Source organism: Saccoglossus kowalevskii, chromosome 13 (assembly GCF_978046115.1).
Source record: "Saccoglossus kowalevskii chromosome 13, keSacKowa6.1, whole genome shotgun sequence".
Lineage (NCBI taxonomy): Eukaryota > Metazoa > Hemichordata > Enteropneusta > Harrimaniidae > Saccoglossus > Saccoglossus kowalevskii.
The window spans coordinates 18,248,047-18,275,194 of NC_140653.1; the positions used below are offsets into that span (position 1 = coordinate 18,248,047).

General features: G+C 38.5%; 1 protein-coding gene across 2 annotated transcripts; it reads left to right on the forward strand.

Moving 5' to 3' along the window:
* The first annotated feature begins 318 nt into the window (after window positions 1-318).
* Window positions 319-25,916, forward strand: LOC100377708 (A disintegrin and metalloproteinase with thrombospondin motifs 7-like). 2 transcript variants are annotated; one of them, XM_085507006.1, is made up of 23 exons: window positions 319-656; window positions 929-1,284; window positions 7,022-7,211; window positions 11,680-11,849; window positions 15,963-16,046; window positions 16,269-16,393; window positions 16,545-16,694; window positions 16,826-16,969; window positions 17,168-17,312; window positions 17,973-18,074; window positions 18,535-18,680; window positions 18,797-18,860; window positions 18,977-19,082; window positions 19,296-19,423; window positions 19,523-19,643; window positions 19,768-20,009; window positions 20,829-20,967; window positions 21,266-21,392; window positions 21,947-22,172; window positions 22,361-23,194; window positions 23,545-23,691; window positions 24,225-24,375; window positions 24,539-25,916. In XM_085507006.1, the coding sequence occupies exons 1-23, from the start codon at window positions 554-556 to the stop codon at window positions 24,655-24,657; spliced, it is 4,119 nt and encodes a 1,372-aa protein (XP_085363132.1). In that variant the 5' UTR covers window positions 319-553; the 3' UTR covers window positions 24,658-25,916. The 2 variants fall into 2 exon arrangements, with proteins under 2 accessions (XP_085363132.1, XP_085363133.1); XM_085507007.1 differs by having other exon boundaries at window positions 320-656; window positions 24,771-25,916.
* Window positions 25,917-27,148: the final 1,232 nt, after the last annotated feature.

Consider the following 27,148-nt stretch of genomic DNA (forward strand, 5'->3'; position numbering starts at 1 on the left):
GAGAGTAGATATGGAGTGGGCAGTAACTTAACATATCCTGTTTATGACGATCGTTAAATCCTCCCGGAAATTCCCGTAATTAAAGACACGTTCCCTCACACTCGTGTGAACTTTGCTTAAATATATGCAAATTGTTTTATTTTACGCATTCCTTTGCATTCTCACTGTGTTTTATCGCACATCCTGGAATGACGTTGAATCACCCATACTTGCGAACGTCATGATGTCAAGAGGCCTGAGAACGATATCACAATCCATGCCGCAAAGGATTATGGGTGATTAACTCTGGGTCATTTACCGTGACAAGATCCGCTACAAGTCAGCGTTTATAAATTGCAGCAACATTGAGAGATAAGCTTACATTTGCAGTCTGCTGAGCCTTGAAGACGGTCGTCTAAGCGTGCTCTCGTTGTATTGTCTAGTTGATTGTATTGTAGTATATGCAGCTCCGAGGGCATTCTATAAAACTTCAGTACTGCTAGTCAAGAAGCCACCCAGCGCAGCAATACACGATTAAAACCACGCACAGCATTCATATCTGATCGATTTCAGCATGATTAGATTGTTGCTCTCCGGTCTACTAGTATTACTAACTGAGAATCTTCGCTATGCGGCTTCTGTTCCTATCAACTTCAAATTCCCACACATCCAACAAGGTTAGTTGCGTATTTTCTTGTTTTGTGTGTGTGTGTGTGTGTGTGTGTTCTATCCTACTGCTGCACCTGTAAAGTATATGTGTACGTTTCAGACCATGTTCATTCAATTGATCGCATGTCGGAAGTGTTTGTCTTACGCTGTGCAATGGTTGTTTATTTTCAGCGGACAATGCTAGCATGTTGACTTCATTGTCTGTCAATAAAAGTTAGTTTGTTTTGCTTGGAAATGTTAGTGTTGTAATTTGTATGTGTGCTTGTTTTATTAAACACAGATGCATTCGCCCGTAGTTTGTCAAACTATGAAGTAGTTCTACCACAGGTAGTCGGGCGAGACGGACAGTTTCTTTCCCACGACTTGTCTTACCACCACCGGAGATTGCGTACCAGAAGCCTGGGGGGAGACGACGTGTCCGATGCCTACTACAAAGTGCCAGTCGGGGGAAACGAATACCATCTAAATCTGAAACGAAATGACAAATTCCTAGGCCCTGGACTCGTCATTGAGAGAAAACGTTCCAATATATCTGAATCAGAACTGAGGAGGAACGAACAGAACCAGTGTCATTACCATGGAACTGTAAAATCGAGAGCGTTATCAAAGGTTGCCATTAGTGATTGCGATGGTCTGGTAAGTTCAAGTTTGTCCGTATCAATAGATTACTCGTATAGAATTAATTAGTTAGAGAACTGAAATTCGTCGAATTCTTCGACATCTACAAGAAAGTAACGTCAGTTTAAAAAACGGCTGTGTTTGTAAAAGTTCTTACACAATTTAGTGTCAACATTGGTGGTCATATAGAGTTATGGGCGTCCATTCACACGTTAGGAGCAATTTACGGTAATAGTTTTGCTGAGTACTATTAGTAACTTAGGTGTCAATATTTATTTGTGATATTCAGCCCCGCTCTCTAAATAACCACCGAAGGTTATCGCAACACCAGGGCAATTTGAGGTAATACGATGAAGGGGTTCTAAAACAGCTAAATGCCATACGCTAAGTAGCCCTCGCGTTGAACAGTCTCAGAGAACAGCTGAAACGTGACCTTAATGCAGAAGAGATTGTATTCACTTCGCTGCTATATGAATGAAATCAGTACACAAGCCTTTACTTTTTGTTCAACTTACAAAAACAGTACAGAACACGCTTTTGTGCGTCGCTCTATAGAGTATTGATCGGACACGGACACACATTGATGTGAGTCGCCACGGTGTCAGTTCAACGGGACAAATCTGTCACAGAGTGAAACGCTGTGTATTCACACCCTCTATTGCCTTCACTGTCATAAGACAAAAAAATACATGTGCACGGAAAAACACGCCACAAAATTCGTTTGAGAAGACTCGCGTCAAGACTAGCTTGAATATATATATATAATAATATGCAATGTGAATACATCATATCGCACACATACATACATACATACATACATTAAGGGTTGGGGCATTTCATGCTGTACTGCTGTCACACCTGTTCAAGCAAGTCGTCTCCAGAAATCATTTTGTGTATCCTTGAGCAATGTCGGGCGCTTTAACGATTAACTATCAAACTTTTATCGTATGTCATCGATGTCGTGTGAAAAAAACCTAGCAGTGTTTACAATCGATGTATGACCTTTCGACCTGCTAGAAAATAGAAAACGACAGGCATAGCGTGATCCCACCACGCCCGAATAGAGAGTGACACTGGAAAGAAATTGTTCGTTTTTGTCATGGAGAGTCAATTGAGCCTTTATGATCCATCATTAATGGCTGTGTAATTTTTTGAAAAATAATCCGTTTGCCCCTTACCCCTTTGACTGTACATTTGCCATGCTACCGTCGGGTCCGACGACACTTATTGGGTACTTGGGCGTAGTGTCAATCTATTTGTACGGTGTCCCTGCCAGTGGGCTCTCCCCTGCGGTGAAGGGGTTTTTATATTTCGCCAAGTTTCCGTGTTAATTCAACACAATTAAAAAATCGCTTGTATAATAACTCACATGATCTGATTATTTATTGATACTCACTAAGTAATCTGAAAATTTGTTTGTATAGTAAATTTATTTTTAAAAGCAATACTGAGCCAGCTATAAACGCGTACCGTATCAGGTGTTTAATGTAACCCTAGCCTGAAATAGAGGTATTTTATCTCACTTGGGGGCTACGTACATACGAACCTCTGTACCCAAGGACTTTCTCTCGGATACATTGATATCAATGTGTGTTGTGATGTCTACAGTGGTATTTAACAGCGGGTGAATATATAAATAGAAATGGCGATTATTCCTCGACAACAACGCATGGGGCACGTAACAATATATAGTGTTAAATGAACATATTTCAAGGAGTATTAAATGATTCGAATCTTCACAACGTCCATTGATTTGATGTCCACTGAAGTCACTGATGGGCCCTCGTTAACACGTACGTACTTGAGAAATAAAACTATTTGCTGCGATGTGCGTTGATTGGTGGCGATGTCTTGGAGACTTCACGATCCGATGTGTTTAAAGATAACGCTACTGTGCGTTTAGTGTTAAATTCGTCATGGCAACATACGTTTTGTTTATTCTAGTATCATTTACATAATCAATTTGGCCTGAATTTACTTGATTTTTTCGTGTATAGGAGTACCGTTCCCAATACGCGCTGTAACTGTCGCCCCATTATTGTGGGTACGCATTTAAAGCGAACCTAAATGCGGCCTTAATTTATAGTTGTGTATATTCTAAACTGTATTCGAAATAATATTGCAGTGGTTTAATTTTGTTTTAATTTTAACTGTAGCTTGGATAGGCATTTGAAGTGCTTGCCATGGAGGCCATTCATGGAGGGGAATAATTAACGAACGAACATATTTAACATCCGGGTACTTTTCAAAGCTATGACGTTTTAGTATCTGATCGCATTCGTATATGCCATTGTACATAGCCGTTCATGCTGCCAAGCATTGTGTACTATTAGTATAAACTTAACTTTTATATGCACAATGTGCTTTTTAAAATTTGGGTTAGAGCCTTATGCGTTTGAAATACAGTATTCTGAGAGTGAAATTCAGGAAGAGTAATACGCACACATAGAAAGTACCAGGGTATCGGTCGATGTACAAAGCTCATTCATTGATGTACATTTCAATACGGCATGCTTTGAAACAGATATTCGTGAACACATGTGACGTCAATCAAGCAGTCCTCCACCGGTCGTATATTCGGTCAAATGGCTTATTAGGTGGCCCTGAGAATAACGTTGTTTTGTCCGAGTCGGTAGCATAGACACACACACACACATAGTTAACGTTATTGACATTAAATGCAAAATTTTAACAACGTTATAGAACAACTTCCTTAACGCATATTTGTTAAATTAACCACGAAAACCAGCAATGGTATCATGCATCGGTCACCTATTTTACAAAATTTCATGTAACAATTACGCATATCCAGAATGCCCTAGAAACGCATGGTCTGTACATGCTGATTTTTCTAACTACTTCACGCACGGTCGGTGACACGACACTAGTTGGTCCTTGGAGAGAGAATCCAGACCCATAACTCATCGTGTCAGCCGTGACGACATTAATTTACCATTCCATATTGTAAGCGACAGTAGGACCGTCTTCTTCAGTGGTAGCTTGTTAAATATCATCGAACATGACTTAAATATTTTAATTGCCAATGTATATTTCCACTCAGCAGGATATATTACAATCTCCGCTGAAATATTCTACTAGCGAGTATAAGTTCGTCGAACTTTTAAATCGTCAAATGCGTGTAAAAAGATGCGTTTATTCTTGGATTTTATTCAGACACCCCCGGGTTCTATTTCGTATTATTGCGAATACGTACCGCATTTGTGTCAATGCCCTCACAGAGAAGCGAAGATCAGCATCAATGAGCACATGCCGCAATGAATATGAATATACCTATTGATTTCAAGCGTAATTACCATTTAGTCAAAGATGAGAAGGGTCGTATGATGGTTACGATGAGAAGGTCACGACATGTATTCTACAAAGTAGGAAAACAAACACTGTAATTAATCATATTTGTTTCGCTTGACATTATTATCACAGCAAAGTATGCGCCAGTCTCGTAACACATGTATAGCTTTCTCAAACTCCAACATACATTTCTCATAAAGTGAAATCAGAAACGAAATTAGTGATTTTATTGTAATGTTTCTACCAGGTTTGTAACAGCTTTATGTACTACTGTATTTGATATATGTAAATAAAAAAAAAAGTGGTTGTTTGATTTGACGTGTTAATATGGTATATATGCCAAAAAAAATTAATTGACGATGAAGCTGTGTAATACTCATTCTATTCTGCAATCTGCACTTTCTAAATTTGCTTTGGTATTGTTTTATAACAACAAAATAACATGTATACTTTCCTGGTTACTGTACAGACTGAGAGTAATCATAGTTATAAGGACTGTATTTGTATATTCTGATATACAAACATACGAGATTAGCTTAAAGGGCAGTGGTCGTCAAGCAGTGCACGTTCGAATTTCTTGTAAACAAATAATTTATTTCACACGCGATGTGTACGTCGCTATGAGTCCCATATCGAATAAAACCGGTACTAGTACTTGCTATAGCCTGAACACGACTACTGACTACGATGAACAGATGGCAATACAGTAACAGGATAATAAATTTTCCCTTGACACGCCATTTTCCCAACAAATTCTCCGACAATAACCATATGGCCAACATTGATTAATATCATTGACCCATATCACTAAAGCTATGATTAAAATACAATTTAAATATCATTTTGACCCGAATGAACGAAATCATATTTTTCAATTTTGGTGTCATACCATCGGTTTTTAGAGACGATGATGTATGTGTGTTGTACATTTGCATGTAATTTGACTATGAGTTTGTCAACATAAAATAACTTGCGCGGATTTTAGGATTAATCGAACAAATGACCGATGTCTATTTATGCAACCTTAAACTTTACTCAACACTACACTGAGCAAAATGGACCCGAGGTTATCCTTGCTAGATGTTACAATTGCATCACCAATTTAGATTTATTCTGCCTACAATCGTTCAACAAATGAACAATGAACGCGACGGCATTATACCGACCCCATTTTTAGACCCTGTGGAACGTTTTACATTTCTGTTTCAGCCAAGCAAAGAACCCGTATATCATGTCACAGTGGATGGGCCAAAAGATAGAAGAGGCACTCACGTACTTCCGCTCAATATGACACTCCTCTCATAGAGATGTATGGCACTAGAGTGCAAATCACTGAGACGTAACAAAGCAAAATAACAAACCATTTAGATGTAGTTTATTTAACACTACAATGGCGAGACAGAGTAACTATGTGGAAGTGAAAACAACATCATAATCGCTTTTATCCCTTGAGTTCGAGAACCGCTAGGATTGTAACCCCCAAATACACAACCTACAGCGGAGGTAGTCATAGTTTTATGGAAGAGGTTGTCCTCAAAACGACAACTGGCCAACGCTTTGTACGTGCAGTATGTTCATCGACTTAGTTTCGTTGTATGTTACAGTCTACACATTCGCAGATCCACCCGTTTAGAACGCAGTGAAAACTCGAATCATTGCCCGATCATTAGTGTTGGCATAAGCGTAAGTCATAGAAGACAAAAAGATCCAAGCCCAGAAGACGGTATTCTTGAAATAAATTTTCAAGCAGAACTCTTTTCCTTGAAGCATAACAAAACATATTTCTTCAACACCGTCCAATATACTCTTAGACTATCGAGTCTATATTTACAGTTTGGATTACTCAGATAGAATACACCATTTTTTGTAAACTTTCGCGAAGCTTAACGGAAACCACTGATAAGCTCGAGTCCGACAAGATACCCACGTGCTTACCAAGATTACCAGCTACTCTGATCACATTTCAACTTCGTCACACATGTCTTCACGAACCAGGGATATAGAACTCATGCCTATACGAACATAACTTCAAAAAGAAACAAATACACTGTCTATCAAAGATGGCATAAAGTTTATTGATACACTGGCTGTGTGTGTATCTAGTTGTCATTCTTGTTGAAGTATCGTGTATATATAATTAAAACAAAAACAGCTGGTGCTTTCTAATTTAATCCGAACCGTGAATACTTGTTCATTTGCAACGCGGGGCAATCGATCTAATACGAGATATTTAACGGATTTTGTTTTAATTTGAATAACAGTTTTTAGATTTAGGTCACCAGCCCAATTTGCCAGTAACCAGAAAACCGATAATATATAAACCATGTTCTAGTTCATAATTCTACCACTGATTACCACTGATTACCGCTGATTACCACTGATTACCACTGATCAGATCGGCTGCCTTAAGCTGACAATTTTCTGTTATCACTTTTGCGTCTTTCAGAAAGGATTTATTCATGATGGCGAAGAGGTATACTTCATTGAGCCAGTCATAGGTCACGAGGGGCCAGCTGAAGAAGGCCATCCGCATCTTGTGTATAAAAGGTCGGACCAAGAAAACTCTTATGATTATAGTCAGCCACAAAATACACACCACCATAGGGAAGAGGAGTCTCGATATTGTAGCGTCGAAAGTAAGATGGATTTTGTGCATTCAAACATCATTCTGCTTGATAGAAGATTGCACGAGGTGAATCTAATGTAGTGTAACAATGCATATATATTCATAATTTGATGAAGTTCTTGCATATTAATGACCTATTTTGCATAATAAATTTCCAATTTTAAGCATTTTCACTTGTTTTTCAAGTACCATTCAACAGATTTGAATGAAACATGGCACACAAATGCTCTTGGAGTATGCGGAAACTTGATTAGTTTTCAGTTGTCCAATATAAAATTGTCTCTGATTTCTTGTGATATAAATATTCTGTGTCTAGATGATGATACAAGGATCAAACTCCGTAAATGACAGTGTGTCTATCAGATCTTTACATCTATCTCAGCGTGTGTTTTCACAGAAATGGTCACCTAGACTGTATTTCATTTCAATATCAAATTTACGCAACAGCAATAACTGTACGTAACAGTAATCGCCATTATCATCGACCTTAACATCTGAAGTTTTTGTCTTTTGTCCTTAGAATCGAATTTCAAACCGGTATATATATAATAGCATACTGTGTTGTTTATGCGATGTGTGAATGGACAACCTATAATTTCTGATAGCCCCTCAGGTTTTGATGTTTTCCAAATGGCAACATAAAAAAGCGATAAATTCAGTCATAACATTGACAATGACCAGAGAATGCTTTGAACATGACCGTGGCTCAGTACAGCTCTACTTGTAAATAGGTAAATAAACATAGTATGAGAGTACTTATGAGCCACAATGTCCGGACTTTATCTATTCTCGAATCTGAAAGGCTGACTTCTCGGCATATGCATTTAGTGTGTTAGTAGATACGGTCAACTGGTAGCAAAAACGATTTCATCGTACCTCGTACATAATCCGTCATAAGAGCTACTAGTATTACAAAAGATGGTTATAAGACGTAAGGCTTTGTTAAAGTAGCCAATAAACATAGTTTTATCCAGCTTCTCAAAAACAATCATTTTGTTAAATCATCAGTCTTAGAGTAGCGCCGCGTCGTCTTTGATACGGGTGCGCATGCCAGGTATGCAACGCGCGTAAAACAACGTTGTTCGTTCACACGCTGCGCAACGATTGCAGCGCTTCAAACGTGGTACTGATATAATCGCTCATATAGGTTACTCCACTAAATACTAAAAATAAGCACCATCTGTTAAGCTTGCAAGGCGTCCTCAACGTATAGTTGAATCAACTGGGTAATATATATATTGCGATACCCCCACGATGATATCAAATTTGAAAATACATATTATTTCGAAAAGGTGATAAACTTGAAAATACCCAACATTCTTTAGAAGGACTTTTTCTCAGAGTAAAATTCCCACAGCGACAGCAACTGTCGTTTTTTATTAGGTCATTAATAGTTCTCTGTGTGTGTGTTATGATAACACCATCTTCGTTACCAGCGACGTAACATTAATATGTGTTGTTTATATAAAGACAAAATTTTAACAGAAAAGAAAGATAAAATCTCCAAGTTGTTCTAATATCATGCGCCCTAGATTCCACAGCTGTCGTCGCTGTATAAAACACGAATTATTCTTTCAGTTTTTATTATATTTTTAACCAACCACACCGAAAATATTTAGTCAGTGATCAAGATCTTTTATTGGTGCAACAGATTCATGCGAATTATGCTGTTTTGTGAAGTATTCGTGTATTTCAACGACAATACTCTGTTATTTACCAATTCTCGCACATACGGTGAATAGCAACATTCACAGATGGAGTTCTTCTTTTTAATACCCCTGGGAGAGACGATTAGCAAACTGGTATTTGTAATGGCATCGGGAAATATCCGACCTTGGTGCCCAGCACGTTTATAAATTAATACCACATGATGTGATATATTGGACAATGTTACCGTTTGTACATGTTGTTGACTGACTGACTGGCCGATGAGTGTAACCTGGGCCAGTCAATTCAAATAATCACGCATGCGCATTATTACCATATCCATTGGACAGCACTGCCAGAACTCTGTATGAGTTTTACGACAGTATTGAACATTTCTTTTGCTCAACTTTTTATATTTCGAACCCAATTAAATAAGTAAGGAGACAGGATTGGTAATCTGTGTTTTCCTGTTTTTACTTTACATCTGTCTTTGTGTCCAGAAAACTCTTATAGTATGATTCATACGTATGCATCGCGTGAACTGAATCCAAAATTCAACTCTTCAATAAGCTTGACAACTCATGCGATGTCGTCAGACATCTGGATACACAAATGCTGAAATTGCTTTCAGTAATCTGTTTTGCGTATTGTCAACTGATCCATTATCGTAAGTTAATTTCCTGTTGTGTGGGGTTGAAGCAGCCCCTCCTGAATGCCAACCCTATCTAAAGTGGGTCTTTCTATTAAGTTACTTACAAGTCTGTGATCTGAGATTGGCCGTATCCGCTGAGACGCATATTGAACCAAGTTCGTGACTGAGACATACATTATGACCCAGTGAGTCATAACATCTTCAGAACATCGATATTGTTTTTTTAAATTCCACACTTTACGGGTGATCGACCTGAAATCAAAAATAGCCCGTGTACATGAATGCACTGTTCATTGACATTCAAGTATTCCATTGGTTATTTACTCACCTTCCCAGTTAACATGTAGATTTTTGAGCTCGAGCTGAATTACAATTGTTCTATTGGGAAATCACTAAATTAAATGAGAATTTTTGGGAGGGGGGGGGATGGGTTTAAGCTTTAAATCGATAACAATATATTATTTTTTCGCCAAGTCACCAAACAAAATCTTGATATATGAAAAAATACTGTTCAGCAGAGAAATTAATACAAAAATAAATTTTGGACTTTCAACATTGTTTTCGGCGACAAGGAGTTTCGTTTCGAGCATGTGCAATGATAATGAGGAAAAGACATAAATCAGTGAACCCACTTAAACAGTCTGATTGATTGAATAATATGTTGGCGACTTTTCAACCCAATACCCATCGATGTGTCATTTTTACTTGATAATGCTATACTAAACAATTCGGACATGTTCGTGCTCATTACAGTGATTTATGAAACACGTGCGATATAAGCAGTAGTATAACAATCGGAATGTTAAGTTGTAGTTCCTGTAATAATCGATAAGATATCACAGTCGTAATACTGACGACCTGTTGCTATAGATAGTGCTACATTTGAACACTGATGGCATTTCCGCTCAACCATGCTACACGAACATAGTGCAGTTTTTCTCCAGATACCAAACACGGTTAAACAATTTTGTAATGAGTATTTCTCGCTTTCATTCAGTTGATTTATAATAAGGAAAGGCTTTCCAACATTTTTAACGTAACATTTTCCCATATTTGTCCAGGAATTAGCTGGAATCACCATAACTTATATCGGACTCAACGTTTTTGGGAACTGTTCACATTGCAGCTCGCTACGTTACGGTATGCTACGCTACACTACACCACGTTGTGCTACGCTACACTGCGCCACGTTGTGCTACGCTACACTGCGCCAGGCTATGCTACGCTATACTGCGTCACGTAATGCTACGCTATACTGCGTCACGTAATGCTACGCTACACTGCGCCACGTTATGCTACACTACACTGCGCCACGTTATGCTACGCTATACTGCGTCACGTAATGCTACGCTACACTGCGTCACGTTGTGCTACGCTACAACGCCACGTTATGCTACGCTATACTGCGTCACGTAATGCTACACTACACTGGCCACGTTATGCTACGCTATGCTGCGCCCAGGAGTGTTGCAGTTTGTCTTTGCCCAATCATATCACATCACACAATGCCTTTCACTGCCAACTTCGATGTTAATCAAATTGTCAGGCTTCCTACAATACACTTGAGTTAGTCTAATACGGTTAACGTGTATTCTTGTAATTATTTCAAGTAGAACTATGTTAAAACGTCAACTCCCAGTGTAATATTATCATGTAGGATAACTATGAACTGCTGGTGTCTAGTGCTACTTGACCCACACTGTTTACACTGATTTTCGTGCTGTGTTAATCGGTCTAAGGTCACATGGGCAAATATAGAGGCATATGGTTTCATGTGCCGTCTTACACATATTAGGCTGTATATTTTTCAGATCGTTAATTCTGATAGTTATTTGGTCTAAGTCTAGCAAGTCCTGGGCATAAAAATCTGATAGTTTGTTTTCTTGCAAATGTGCACCCCTGCCACTCTGCACCATAATACACATATATACACACCATTACTCAAAAACATGGCTACAGAACGGTTTAACTTCAGTGCACTTATAATGTGCACTATATCATCCCATGGGGCTAGCTAGCATGGTCATCTCACAGTCCTTACCATGGAATACGCTCATCATGATATATTAGCAAATTAATTATTCAATAAAAGTACAATAAAATATAATATTACATTATTTAGAGCCTTGATAGTCATTCCGATGTTGTTTTCACTAACACTTATTACATTTGTATATAGGCGACAAAGACACTTCATCGACGTATATGAAAAAGCCACGTAAACAGAAGAGATCAGTCAGCATTGAACGTAACATAGAAGCCCTGGTTGTAGTCGACCAATCGATGACAAACTACTACCATGAACAACGTCAAGACGTTGAAACCTTCGTGTTGACTATCATGAACATGGTGAGTGTTTACAACATGTATTTGTCTGATTTGTGTTTGTTTTATTTGACGTCACATACATCTATACATCAGCAACATCGGGATACAAGGGTTACGATTCCAAAAGTTTTCACATTGGCTTTGTAAACATTGTAAAGATTGAAATATTTTCTATATCGCTTGTAAATACACTTGTGTAGTTTCAGTAACTGTGACAACGCTGGTGCCTAGAGTCGCCCCCACCCGCTGTAAACTGGTCGATATATCAGTTCATACGAGGGCACACATTAAGTATGCACGTCTCTAAACCAGATACACGTGTATCCACCATTAGTTTAATTCCCCCCAAATGTCACGGATCGTTGATAATCCTTGTTTCCGATTCAAGGAGATTATAAACGTCGTTTGTTCCTCATCTAACAGATAAATTGACATTGTTATTGATACTACGATCCATTAGATTCGTATCGATAGTAGACCTACCGTGTTGTAGATGATTTCCTGTGCACCGATCGTCCTGATTTATCACGTGTTCCGTGGTGGAGTGATTGGTGTTCGATACGATATCATGAACAGGAAACAAGTTTGTGATGGTTGGAAAGGGTAGTTGTCTCTTTAAAATCACATTAGACGATGGAATGTCACTTAAAACCTCTATATTATGATTTGTGAGACTGGCCATGGTTAATTCTGAATGCAGCGAAAATGTGTCAAAAACACAACTAAATGTACTGTACCATATTAGTATTATTATTTTGTTAAAGATTGCAACAGTACTTCATATTTGTTAGATTAGATGTATAGTAAATCTTTCACGATCACTTCCCTCTCTTTACGTTACTCAAACGGATATTTCATTACAGTCTTACACATTCTTAGCCATAACAAATCTAATCGCGAAATTCCACTAGTTCATGACGTTTTTTATATTTCTATTGGCGAAGTTAGGCAAAATCAAACATCGCCCCCAAAATAGATAATACTCGCATGCAATATATATTTATGCGGACAAACAAGATAATATTAGAAGTTGAATTCGGTATATTTATAAATGGATGTATGGCTTCGTTAACTTGTCATTAAACGCAATTATTGGCAAGACCCGTTCTACCTAACAAACTTGTCCTTTAGAGAGAGAGAGACACCATGTAATTAAACTTTGAGTCAATTGGACGCGAAGCTCTAAATAGACACGTACTGAAATGTTAACGCTGTATTGTGTCCTCTACTCTACTGAAACGTTCTAAGGCGTAGACCGGGAACAGTTTATATTAAGACTCTAATAACTGTACAATTAAGTCAAACGGAACAATACACAAATCACTCGCGGTGCATGCGTTTGGTTAATGGACAGTGGAGTAAACAACTACACGGTCCGTCCATTTATCGTTGGAATGGAATCAATTAAATAAGCTAGCGAGTCGAATTTGATATGAATCTGGACATAGGGGCCAGGGCTGCCACGTAGAGCATGCACCGTGCATTTATCCAAAGTACTAGACGATTGCAGCCTGCGACAGCACACTGCCCTGAGGTAATCTACATCAACATTCATCACCCCTTTCAGTTGTTGGTGACACCAAGTAAATTCGGTCGGGGCGCCCTTTAATTGCAATTGTCGCGAAGAAGTTCAAGACCTTGAGGCTGATTGGTCGATTCAAGGTGATCGATCACTTATTTTTTCGAAAAATAGAAATTACTGACGGACGTTCGCAGTTTGAGAACGCTGGCCTATTACAATAATGTGCGATAATACATTACAAACCAACCTCAAATACATTACTGTGAGTAAGACGCTAAGTTAAGTTCGAATACTGACGATAGGGGGGGCGAAGCCCAACTCATTAAGTGTAAGGCAGAGCGGACGACGGCGAGGCTAGGCGATATACTAGTATAGGTCGCCGACTTGCATACGAAATGCATACTTCAGTGTGACACAATAACACGTTTGTTGGTATTCATCTGACCCTTGTTCCTGGCTGAATCACTATATACACAATATATACGCGATTGTAAAGAGCACCGTGTCTTACATGTTCCAAAAATGGCACGGTACTCAGCAGCTGGTGTTCATTTACACGCTTTGGGGGCATTTCCGAGCATACCGGCCATTATTTCTACCAGGGCGACGCGGTTCAAGTAGACACGCTGTGCAAATTATTCTCTTTATGTATAATATTGTTTTCTACGTTATTTATTCACAATAACACGTGTTCATGGATTGTGTGATATTTATTGAGAGGAATATTCCACTGCCTTTGACCTCAGGCAGCCCCAGAGTAATTGATAAAACAAACACCGCGCTAGGTGGTCTGTTCGTTTCCCCGTTTCGTCGGGACGAAAGTTGCACTGCCTAGATAATGGACACGTGTATAACGTTACAGTGAATGTTTCTCTAGCGGGGAAAATAGATACATGTATTCTCTGTGTTTAAATCTATCAAATCCTTAATGCATTACGGGATGGCCTGGTTATTATGCGATGATTCCCGGTGGTGATAAATCTGTAACTGGAAACAAAATACATCGAAGACACGTTTCAGGGTGAACTCTGACCCTGTGTAAAACCTGTTAACAATCTGTTTCAACTGACCAAATAATTGCATTCTAAACACACATGCAATTTATGATGAGTCAGCTTCCCGTCCCCTACATCGATTTCGTCACAACAACCAGGCTGCTCTCAATAACAAGGGTGTTTTTCATTAAGTATATCGAATGTGGGTGGCGAACCGCCAGGGAGATTTGAACGACTTTCCACAGAACACAAGTTACGTCATTCTCAGTGTGTGGTATTATAAATACACTGCTAATGTTGTCACCACACGTGATATTATCACTACAACATCATTCATTTACATTGTTATGTTTTGAAAAAACATAATCTTTTAAGTGGGGATATTACACGTGATTGTTTGTGAATGTGTTCCGTTCTTCACCGTTTGTTTTCATATATTTTTTTCGAAGAACGGATTCCCCAACATAAAACAAAATGTTTTGGAAAAAAAAAACAATAATCAATATATCTCCCCGATGTGTTATCATTGACTAGAGTTAATGCGAAGCTACTTACAAGACTTGCCCCATTGGCTATCCAATCGTAACACCTAACAATCAGACCAATCAGAGAGCATGTTGCTTTTTGACAGAATTTGTTGACGTATCAATACCTGCCTTATGCTTCATTTCAATATTTTTGTTATACCAGATTATTCCCAATTGATTAAATAAATTACCACATCTCTAAATGTTCAAAAAAACAGAAATAGAAGTTTGTTACCTGAACTTCGTTTTCAACTGATGTCTCTAAAATAGTACGCCATATTGGAAAAGACCCGAACTGCGTTGTTTGTCAAAAGTTATTCGTATTTGTCTTGTACTGAGTCAAATTGAAATTTGAGATACAACATGAGTATATATGCTATTATTATACAATTGTCATCTGGGGTATTTTCATCCTACCATAAAATGAAATGTTAATTCCAAATATGGAATGATTACGCGCGTGATCGTCCTTTAATAATAAGAACTGCCACCAGGTTTTGACCGGACTCCACACAAGGAAGTTCGCTGATTCTGTACTAAACTTTTTGGATTTCGACATTCCCATGATGTATGCTTGGAAGGAAAAGATTATAATAATAAGGTTATTACGAAGATACCTCAACGTATGCACTCAGACAGTACGCCATCGCATCGACCTCCCGCTGTACGGTCTTCGTGCATACTTTTCGGTATCTTTGTAATAACCTTTTAATATAATGTGAAATAGCGTATATTATGATAATAGCATGAAATAACTATGTTCTATCAACGAATCCCATTTCATTTGTCTACTTTATAATTCTGTTCATAGTATTTCCCGTATGAGTGTGTATTAGTTTTGAGTCATTTTGGCAAATAAAAATTGTTAAAAATGAGAAAACATAGCGAAAAAGCAAATCATACGACGTATTTGTGTACACATATTTCTGTGTTTCACCCGCGATCTAAGATCAAGACCTGCTCAAGATGTTAGAATGAAGTTACAAAAATCTCCACTATTTCATCGTACCCCAAAGTGTATCATGTTTTCACTACATTACTCCAACGCGTTGATTCATTTGATTTAACGCTCTGCCTTGTTTATTTGTAGGTGTCTGGATTGTATCACGATGCCAGTCTTGGCAACGCAGTGAACGTTGTTATGGTTCGACTCATGCTCTTAGAAGAAGACGAGGTACGAGTTTTTTTTATTTATTTATTAATGATAATGTGTGAAACTGATCGCTAAAACTAAACTTGAATTATGGCGTTGAATTTATTTATACCTCCCATACCAGTAATAAACCGATGCAATAAACAGAGCAGTTATGGGCCGACAGTCGATACGTATCTGGTTTTATAGATATCGTATGTTGCGAATTGGACATTGACTGTTATTCTCTCTTTACTTGTTAAGAATGGACTGAATATAACTCACCACGCCGATAAGACTTTAAAGAGCTTCTGTAAATGGCAAAACACAATCAACCCACCCGAGGAAAGTCATCCAAACCACCATGATGTTGCTATATTGATGACAAGGTGGGTGTAGTCTTTTATTCTAAAATAACGCCCTCTATAGACGAAGGGATCACTCGTTTTGGGAGAGAGAGCTAGATACAAGCTGAAATTCCGGTGTATTGGAACTCTGCTTAAAACAAAAGATGACATGGGATTCATTTTTTTGTTACAGGGTTAACATTTGCACGAACATGAACAAACCTTGTGGCACATTAGGTCTGGCTGAAGTGACAGCTCTCTGCCAACCACACCGGAGCTGTAACGTCAACGAAGACACTGGACTTGCATTAGCATTTACAGTTGCACATGAATTGGGACACAAGTGAGTAGAACATGTCACGTGTTTAATATTGTTATGTGCTCGATTTATTAAGACCTTCGATAAGTCACCGTGCATTTACTTGTAGTAATTATATGCTCTAATGATGTATTTTGTCGTTTTTATTTTTTTAGTCTTGGAATGCAACATGATGGGACCGATAATGAATGTAAGGGACACGGAAAGCGCCCTCACATGATGTCGCCACTATTGTCGCAAGAACCAGGTCCTTTGGTTTGGTCAGATTGCAGCAGACAATACATTACAAGATTTCTTGAGTAATTTGCCTAGTTAATTTTAAACGAAAGGGATATATTTTACGAGTTTCCCAGTGACCCATATTTTTTTTCCGGTTACAGTTCTAGGGCGGGGGACATTTTTGTCAAACCCCATGGTGCATTGCGCACTGAGTTTTCAGTTACTTAATTATTACTATCCGCGAAACACTATTAAAACGCCGAATTTTCTCATTTTAGCCGTGGCTGGGGCGACTGTTTAAACGACGAGCCAAGTGACCACGATTTCAGTTACCCAACCATTCCACCTGGTGTTATGTATGAAATAAACCACCAATGCCAACTCCAACACGGTCCGGATACGTCTTACTGCAAATGGATGCCGGTATGTTTCGTCATTTTAATGTCAGACATGGGACCACAGGGAGTCGGACAAACTTATGTATTTTAATAAATTATTAAATAATAAAATGTTATATAACTTTTCTTTTACCACCCCTCCTAGTCTTTTACCCCCCTTTGTTTATACCACTCTTTCCTTTATATATATTTTACTATAATAGGGTGTGTCTACAACGCGCGTTAACATTTGCATATAACATTAGCGCGTAACAAAGTTGTGATAAAGGAAAGAGTGGTATAAACAAAGATCAGTGATTACTTGAAATCGATACCATGGAGGGGGGGGGGGTAAAAGAAAAGTTATATAACATTTTATTATTTAATAATTTATTAAAATACGTAAGTTTGTCCAACTCCCTGTGATGTGACGCTATATTATGACTGTCTATTATTAAATATATTAACAAATATTCAACCATTTTAAATAACTAATACCGGCTTATCACTGCAGTACATTCGTTACTATGGGGATCCTTTCTCGAAATATCAGCTATCTTCCGCTGTGCTCCTTCCATGGCTTTCAAAACATAATTTTCTTCTGAATCGCATTCTCGGTGGCGAGGCACAGGTGATCATGGCTCGATGTCATTCTGTAAAATAATTGCTCGTGAATGAAGTATTGCATTTTTTCATTTCTTATTAGGATTTATGTGATACATTGTGGTGCATGGTGGGAAATAAGTGTCATTCTAGATTGGAAGCCGCAGCTCAAGGCACGTCGTGTGGGAAACACAACGAACACAGGGTGAGTGTTTTTATTGGATTCATTTTTCTGATGCGCACACTGTGCAACGCGTACATGGTTTATTTAAGGCGCGGTGGTCGTAGCCGCGCGCAACGCGTGTTCGAATTTCATAAACAATGTATTTTACACGCGTTGTATACGTCGATTTATAGGACGCAGCACGACGACTACCGCTCTTTAAGTATCTACTAGTATGAACAAAACACACCAATTCCTCTAATTTTATAAATATTCATAAATTTATCAATCCAAACTCAATCAAGTGGTTTCTATTGGCTGATGGAATAACAATGAAACGTTTTTAAATTTCGTCACTGTGCACTACGCTCGTTGGTTAGATGGTTTGATTCAACTGCCAATGAAATTCATATATATTTATTAAAATGGAGGAAACGGGTTTGTTGTGTGGACAGTAAAAATAATGCTCCGTGATTATAATTACTTTATATATATTTTCCAGTGGTGCTTCGCCGGTGCATGTGTTGAAATGGAAGATCCAACATGCGCCATCAACGGCAACTGGGGGAAATGGAGTGAGTATTCATCGTGTTCCCGAACGTGTGGTGGCGGTATATCATTCTCTGAGCGTCACTGTGACAACCCTGAGTAAGTTTCACTTATTATTTCTTCTATAAAAGTTATTGAATTGAGTAATAAGACAGCAAATAATCCACCATTGTTAGAATATCTGGTGTTTGACTTTGACTTTGATGTGTTCACAGACCTCAATATGGTGGATCATACTGCGTTGGTGAGCGAAAGCGTTACCACATATGCAATATGGAGGTAAGTTGATTATTTTTATTATTTTTCCCATTTAATTCGGCATGTTTTTGATGCTAGGTGCTGCTCAGTTCCACTGGCAATATTTCTTACTTACAGAATTTTTCCTCTGTTTTCAGCCTTGTCCCGTGGAAGCAGAAAGTTTCCGTGCGTGGCAATGTAGTCAATTCAACTCCAAACCATTTCAAGGCATCCTGTACGAATGGGTTCCGGTATTCAGAGAAGGTACACATTTACTTTAACATTCGTCACTACTTCGCAATGTAAATAGCTTATAAAATTAAATAGGACTTACAAAAAATACGAAAAGTGACATAATAGGGAATTTTAACTTTCTATATCATAAATCATTACAGAGTCTATACGGGAATGAATAGTCACGTCAGACCTCACGGTCAACACCAAAACTAACATCTACTTAATGTGATTTTATTCTAGACAAACCATGCGAGCTTCACTGTAAACCTAAGAACGGGTTCTTCAGTACCAAACTCATGGAAACCGTACTAGACGGGACACCGTGTTCGTACGAGTCTAGAGACATGTGTATATATGGAATATGTATGGTAAGTCAGCACGTGGTTCTAAGATCATGGTACAAATTGTGAAACTTCTTTTTTATATTTTTTACCTGTTTGAAATACCGTTATTTCCCGTCTATACAGGAAGTTGGATGCGATTACAAGATCAGATCCACCGCAAAAGAAGATCGATGTGGAGTGTGTCATGGTGACGGGTCGACATGTAAAAAAGTGCAGGCAGAATTCAACAAACCATCTGGCCTAGGTAAATTTTATTAGGACAGGACACAACATTATTTACACAGAAACTCGAAATGATGAGTGGGAATGTATCGCGGCTCCTTTATTCTTAAATAACTTATATTATAACTCCATATGCTTCATCTCAGGTTACGTGGAGGCGACTGTCATCCCAGCGGGTGCTAGAAATATTCGAGTTGAGGAGGTAGCCGCAGCCAATAACTACCTTGCCCTGAAAGACGACAGTGGGGAGTATTACCTGAATGGTCACTGGTTTATACAGTGGAGTGGAGAGTACAAAGCAGCGGGCACTACTGTCTGGTACGAACGCACGGGAAATAAAGAAAAGTTCAGTGCTGCTGGACCGACAAAACAGCCCCTACATATAATGGTAATTAACATCACTAGAATAAATACAGCACATTTCATGAAGGCGTGTATAATTTAGCATAAATACCCATCTGCTTCAAATCCTAAGAATTCGCTTTTATGACTAAAGAAACCATACAGTAACACCAATTACCCATGAGTCCTAGCGGGCATTCAGTCGTCATTTAAAAAAAAATATAAATTATTTAAGTAAAAAAATTCATACCTCCATGAAATCCTCTGTAAATATAGTAAGCAAATTCAGGCACATTATAAATAATAATTCTGATTATTTAAAAACTCGAACGGCATGTGCTCACTATATGAACGCGTTGAGTGACGTAGGCTGTGACGTGACGTGATACGCGAGCGATTCGCGAATGGAGCACGACGTCTATCTTGCCTATCCAATCGTCTTGTTTCAATTTGAATAAGACATAGTGCATGGTGCAAACCAAATGCATGATATAAACACCCCGTTTCCGACTTCCGTGTAAATTTTATAGGAACTTGCACCCTTTTCTTTTATATACTAGATAATTGTCAAAGACAACCGAGGATAAACTGGTGGAGACGTGTGTAATTACACAAGTTGGAAATAATGTATTGGTGTTTCGTCATTTACAGCTACACCCCATTTCGGTGGCATCGTTTTCTATTTCCACGCGCCTCATAACAATTACTTTTCAAGACATTAATAACAGATGATACAGACATAACACAACCTTGGCGCATGTGTATTGCAAGCATTACACTGAATTATGTCATCGGTTGTAGCAAAAAACTTATTAATTTCATATCGCGAAGTATTCCTATAAAATGTCCGCTATCTTTTTTACAGCTGTTATTTCAAACGGAAAATCCAGGCATTACGTTTGAATACACGATTCCGAAAGATGAGAATGAAACGGAGCCCAGAAAGTTGCAGTTTTCCTGGGAATACAGGGATTGGACGCATTGCACAAAGACATGTGGTGGAGGTCAGTATTACGTGCATTCGAATTTAGGCAATAACGCTTAAAGCGAAGGAGTCGTCACCTGCGCATGCGGCAAAGGGCCACAGCGTGACGTTGTTTACAAACAAGCGTCTACCCTTGAATCTTTGCGTTTTTAGCGTGCGTTGTTATCGTCGTCTGGGACTCAATTCCCGCGCGTGCGCAGATGACGACCCTCCCACTTTAAGTCTCCAGCGACGCTAATTTTGATACTATACATAGAGTATGCAGCGAGTGAATTTATTCAGCTTGTAGCTTATATTTTCTGATTTTGTCTTATTAGGCTCACAGGTATCAGATGCAGTTTGTACCGAAAAAAGTGCAGGCATAGTTGATGACCAATATTGCAATTCAACTACCAGACCACGTAAGAAGCAAATGTCATGTAATGTGCAAGACTGTCCACCATCGTAAGTATGGAGCAAAGACATGTTCTCAAACGATCATTATTTTACTTTAAGAGTTATTTGCCATTCTCTAGTCCCAATCAGGAGCTAGGGGCCCCATTCAGCCCGCATAAAAAAACAATTGACAAATCAATTGATATACACAGCCCACGTCAATAGGAGCGCCCCTTAGCGAATTTCTGGGTCCGCCAATAGTGTGTTATAATTAATTACACATCAAAGCAGTACACTTCGAACACTTCCCGTTCGGGACAATTAATTCGTTTGTGTTCGTACGTGTGGAGTAATTTCGCAGACTTTGTACGAGGACAATGCAAGGCATTTATTCCACAATATGACTAACTGGCGGCCATATTTACTCGTGTTTTACCTCTAGTTCCCGAATACACCACACCCACACCCGTTCATATAATATTCAAATCACGACGGTTAATGATTCTAATCACAGTTATTCAATGTTGTTGCGTTTAGGCTTCATATCAGTGCATTTATTTTATACAATTTAAAGAGAGATGGCATTATATTATATACAACGTATTGTATTTACTTTGTTCCAGGTGGTGGAATGGGGCCTGGCAACACTGTTCGGTCACCTGTGGTAACAATGGCACAAGGCAGCGATCCGTTATATGTGTGCGAAGTATCAGTAACGACGAGCAGGTGGCACTGTCTGATGAGATGTGTAAAGTGCTGGGGTTAGAAAAACCACACGATTCAGAGCCATGTGAAACTCATGTTCCATGTCCAGAAGACGCTATATGGTTGACAGATCAGTGGTCAAACGTGAGTAAAACTCGTTCACACATTTTGCAGAAAGAATGGAATTACTTGTCCCGCGACGTTTGGTGATTTCTGTGGGAAATACTTTTTAGTAGACGAATGGAAATATTGCCATACTAATAGTATGTATATAAGTATTAGGCCAGATGTGTATTAACACCACCAACCCATGTTTGTCATTACTGTTGTAGTGTTCATCGAAATGTGGCGAAGGTGTCCAGACCCGAACAGTGAAATGTAAAGTTGCCGAACAGTACTGTGCTCTCTCGGACAAACCGGAAACCGAAATGCATTGTTTTGTGGACTGTTTACCAATCACAAATAACACTGTTGAAACAGACAATATTGAAACTCTCAAGAAACTGAATAATGTGGAGATTTTCCGCAACAACTACAACCAAAACGGCAGCCTCAGACATGGTTTCAAATACACTTATGAAGATGTGTTGCTAGGAGACGACGGTGGCGCCAAGCAACAACCGGATCCCAATAATTACGATGATTATGAACACGAAAGCGATCCTCTTTTAGATGGTATTAGTTTTGGCGAGTATGAGAAATTCTTGCGCGAAGGACAGAGTTTGGATGAATGGATTGCAAGAAGAGCTGAAAGCGAAAAAGACAGCGAAAATGATAAAAAATCTGACGCCATTTTGGATTACTATGACGGTATCGCGGTAGACGAACAGACTTTATTCAATAAGAAAACTGAAAACGAAGTTTTAAAAGAACCAGTTATCAAGGTTTCGGTCGCCAAAAAAATGTACAGGAAGGAAAAGAATGCACATATTAAAGAAAATACGAACAGTACTTCGCGGAATCAAACTACCACAACTCCAACAAGTGAACATTTACAAACTGAAACTATTACCAGTACACACATCCCGGATAGAACTGTTGAATATGTCACAAAAATAAACACAGAACATGCATGGACGTCATCAAGCACGATACAAACATCAACTACGGTGTCACATACGACACATCTTGAAGTGGGCGAGTGGGTCACCGGCAACTGGAGTGAGGTGGGTGAACATTACAATAGTCAGCGAAATCGAATTTGTCTACTAAGCGCAATTATAGTTTTATTTTAAAGCGGGGAGTTCTCACCTGCGCATGCGGTAGACGGCCATAGCGTGTCGCTGTTTACAAACAAGCGTCTACCCATGAACCTTTGCGTTTTCAGCGTACGTTGTTATCGTCACTTGGAACTCAATTCCCACGCGTGCGCAGGTGACGACCCCCTCGGCACTAACTTTGAGTTCCCGAAATCGCTACCCAATGGAATTTTGTCCTCACAATTCGAAACTATAATAAATTATTATTATTATGAATTATAGAAATTATAAACAATTACATTCATTTCATCCTGTAGTGTTCAGTGTCTTGTGGGAAGGGGAGCCGACATCGAGATGTTAACTGTTCAATTCCACATCGCTGTGATCACAGTATGAAGCCGGAAAGACACTCGCACTGCATGCTAGGTGAATGTGCAGAGTGGGTGTCCGGATCATGGAGCCAGGTAAATCTTTTATTCACAGCCATTTTTTCTTTATTAATCTTTCAATTCTGACCGGGCGTATGCGTTGTTAACAGAATTATCAATATCTTAATATAACCAGGAAAGATCCTGGTAAAGTGTAACTTTTTTCGCCTGTTGGTTTTGTCGTCAGGACTGATTTAGAGCTGGTGCGAGCGAACCATGGACCCTATTTTTTCGTTGCTCATACAACACGCATTGCCAAAAATATAATGTTGTAAAATCGCCATTGTAAAAGTGTGCCCCTGGTCCTGATCCGATGTTCTCCGAGAAAACTGTCATTTTGATTTTTTCCCAAATCCCTAAATTAAAGGCCGGTGGTTGTCGCGCAGCGCGTGTTCGAATTTCGTATACACAAACAATGTATTTTACACGCGTTTTATACGTCCGTATGAGTCCCATATCGAACAAAACGCGGCGAGACAACTGCCGCCATTTAAGCATATAAACCCTGTTACCATTGTAGAGTAAAACTTGATATACATGTTAACCATTTAGTCTTTGTGTTGTTTCAGTGTTCGGTCACGTGCGGTAAAGGTTATCAAAGTCGAAGCGTCGAGTGTGTGGATTTGTCTTTGGACGAACCTGCTACCGGATGTGACGTTGATAGCGAGCCAGCGTCCAGACAAACATGTACATTATCAGACTGTCCCGCTCAAAACTCAGGTTGGTTTTAATTAAACAATAATTAAACGTTCTTGTCCTTAATGCTACACTAACTAGAAATACTGACATCTATATTGTCACCTCGGATGTAATAACGTCGTAGCTAGTACGTAATTTTGTTTATGATTAATGTTCGTCTTCGTTTGTTATTTTCTCGTTACAGAGTTTTTTAAGTGTAATGGCGACAATTTGAATTCTAGGCTATGCAGTGTCATGAAAAACATCGGGAGATGCAATAACCCGAATTATCGAGCGCAATGCTGCGCCACGTGTCAAAGATGAAAATGACTTCTATGAGCAATTTATTTCAAAGAAAAATCTCCAGTCATACTTACTCTTCATTGTTATGATGTTGTTATTTGAGATTGACAATTACAAATATGCCTCTTTCAAAGGTTGATTGCTGTCCAAGTACGTTCAACATGTGGGCTAGCTGTGCACAGGTCAATCAATGTCAAGTGAACATAAGCATACAAAAGGTTTCCCAGTGCGAGAGTGAATACGCAATGAGCTGATCGATCCGTGACATTCAGCAACTTCGTACTTAATGGAGGCGTTATATAGACACAGAAGACGTGCTCATAGTCTGTAAATAAATAGATGCAGTTTATCCTAGTTTTAGAGGTCAAATTAGAGGTTAAACCGACTACCACAGATCACCAAGACGTGAAACTGAAATCATATATACCTTACAAGAATTTTAAGTAATCATCTTCAAAACAGCGTGTTTTTATTTTATATTATTTGTACTATTTCCACAGAATGGTGCTAACAATACAGTGTACCTCAAAGAGAAAGAGAGATCACCAAGGCAACAATATCCTTACTAAATGGCAATATCATATTTATTATAACATATTGATAATTTATTAAAACCAGAAGCTCTATTATAACCTGCATTATAACCTGTTTTTATTAATACAAATAGCAATACTTTTCTACAGAACATTGACGTATAACATATACATGTGCCATAATTGGAATATCCTACGCATTTTCTTATTATGTACACATATGATATAATATCTATATATTGGGACTTGTTTTATACGTATGTAGAGTTATATGAAAGTTATTATACATTTAAACCATTACATGTATTTCTAGCAGTTTTGATTGTGAATTTCTCATCAGAACGAATCGAGAGTATAGGTTGGGTAGAACATACTATTATTTTGCTAGGTAGAGCGCCTTTTTTTTAAATGTTAGCCAATTTTTATGTTTGCCTTTAGTCGTAGAGACGCTGTTATACCAAGACAGTCGAATTGACTACAGGGTGCTTACTGTTTCGAAGGTATTGGAACTGATCTAACTATATCTAGACTACTCTCTTTCTCCAGCAAATATTTTGTAAACTGAGATGTGTTTTTTTTTAAACAGTGGCATAACACTTGCCTATACATTTTGTCGTGGCCCAGGTGTGAATGGTTGTCTTTACAGACAGACCATTCTATGTATTTACATGACTTATAAGTTGTATTTGGAGTTATCCGTAAAGTTATTTTGAAATAAAAAAAGTGTTTAAAGAGTTTTTAAAAAGATCCCATTCCGCTTTATTTTGACCATTAAGTTGTTCGTGTGGAATCGGCGAATGACCAGCACAAAGCCCACTGCTATTAGATTGCTGTCCCCTTGTTAATTAGATTATTCATGTAATGTGTATTCCACGTGTCTTGTAACATGACTAGGCCGTTTCAATCAAAAGATGTTTAGTATTTCGTTTACTATGCCCCTATTGTTGCACATGTTGACTAATTCGTCCTAGAAAAATCATGAAATCCTTCTTGGACGAGTTTTTTTACCGAATACTCGTCGTTCAGTCACGGTGATGGCAGGAAGAACGATGGGGTAATCTCAGCCGTCACGCATGAGGATATTGCTGCTACTTGTTGATATATGTTGTATATTGTTTTGATGCTAGTCGCTCTTTCAAGGGAGCCCCCGATCTGCAAAACCTGAAAATAACATACCCAGTAGATTTGTCAACACAAGTAAGTGTAAGGGAATTCTTACAAGAAAGTCTTACAAGTTTAATAGAACACTAATAGTCAAACCAGAACGATATATATGGGTATACATGAATTTGTATGAAATGAAATTGTCCTAAAATATATATTGGTATTGCACTTAGTTATTTGTAAGTGTGTATGTGTGTATCCATCGTTTTGGCCTTGTTCCGGCATACAAGACTACCGGGGTTTATAATATGAGGTTATTACGAGGATACCTCAAAGTATGCACGAAGACAGTACAGCGGGAGTATCGACCGACGCGCAGCAGAGATCGTGTTATTATACGTCTTTTCTTTTCATAGATACACCATGGGAATGTCGAAATCCAAAATGTTTAGAACAGAATCAGCGAACTTCTTTGTGTGGAGTCCGTTCAACCCTGGTGGCAGCCATGTTTATTTTATTATAAGAGGACTCTTTCGCGCGTAGTCATTTAATATTTGGAATTCGCATTTCCTTATATGGTAGGATGAAAACACCGTAAAATACCGCAAAATTACGGCACACTGTAAATTATGGTGTTACGATGACAGATGTATAATAATAAATATTATTATACGTATCCTTGAAGTATCCTTGGAATGAAAAGATATATATTAATAAGGTTATTACAAAGATTCCTCAAATTAGGACGGTGTACTGTCTGAGTATCCTCGTAATAACTTCATATTAACATACTCCAACGCATACACTTACTTTTACTTGTGCTATGGCAGATTAAAGTGTAATACTCGTTTGAATTGCATATGTCTGACTATTAT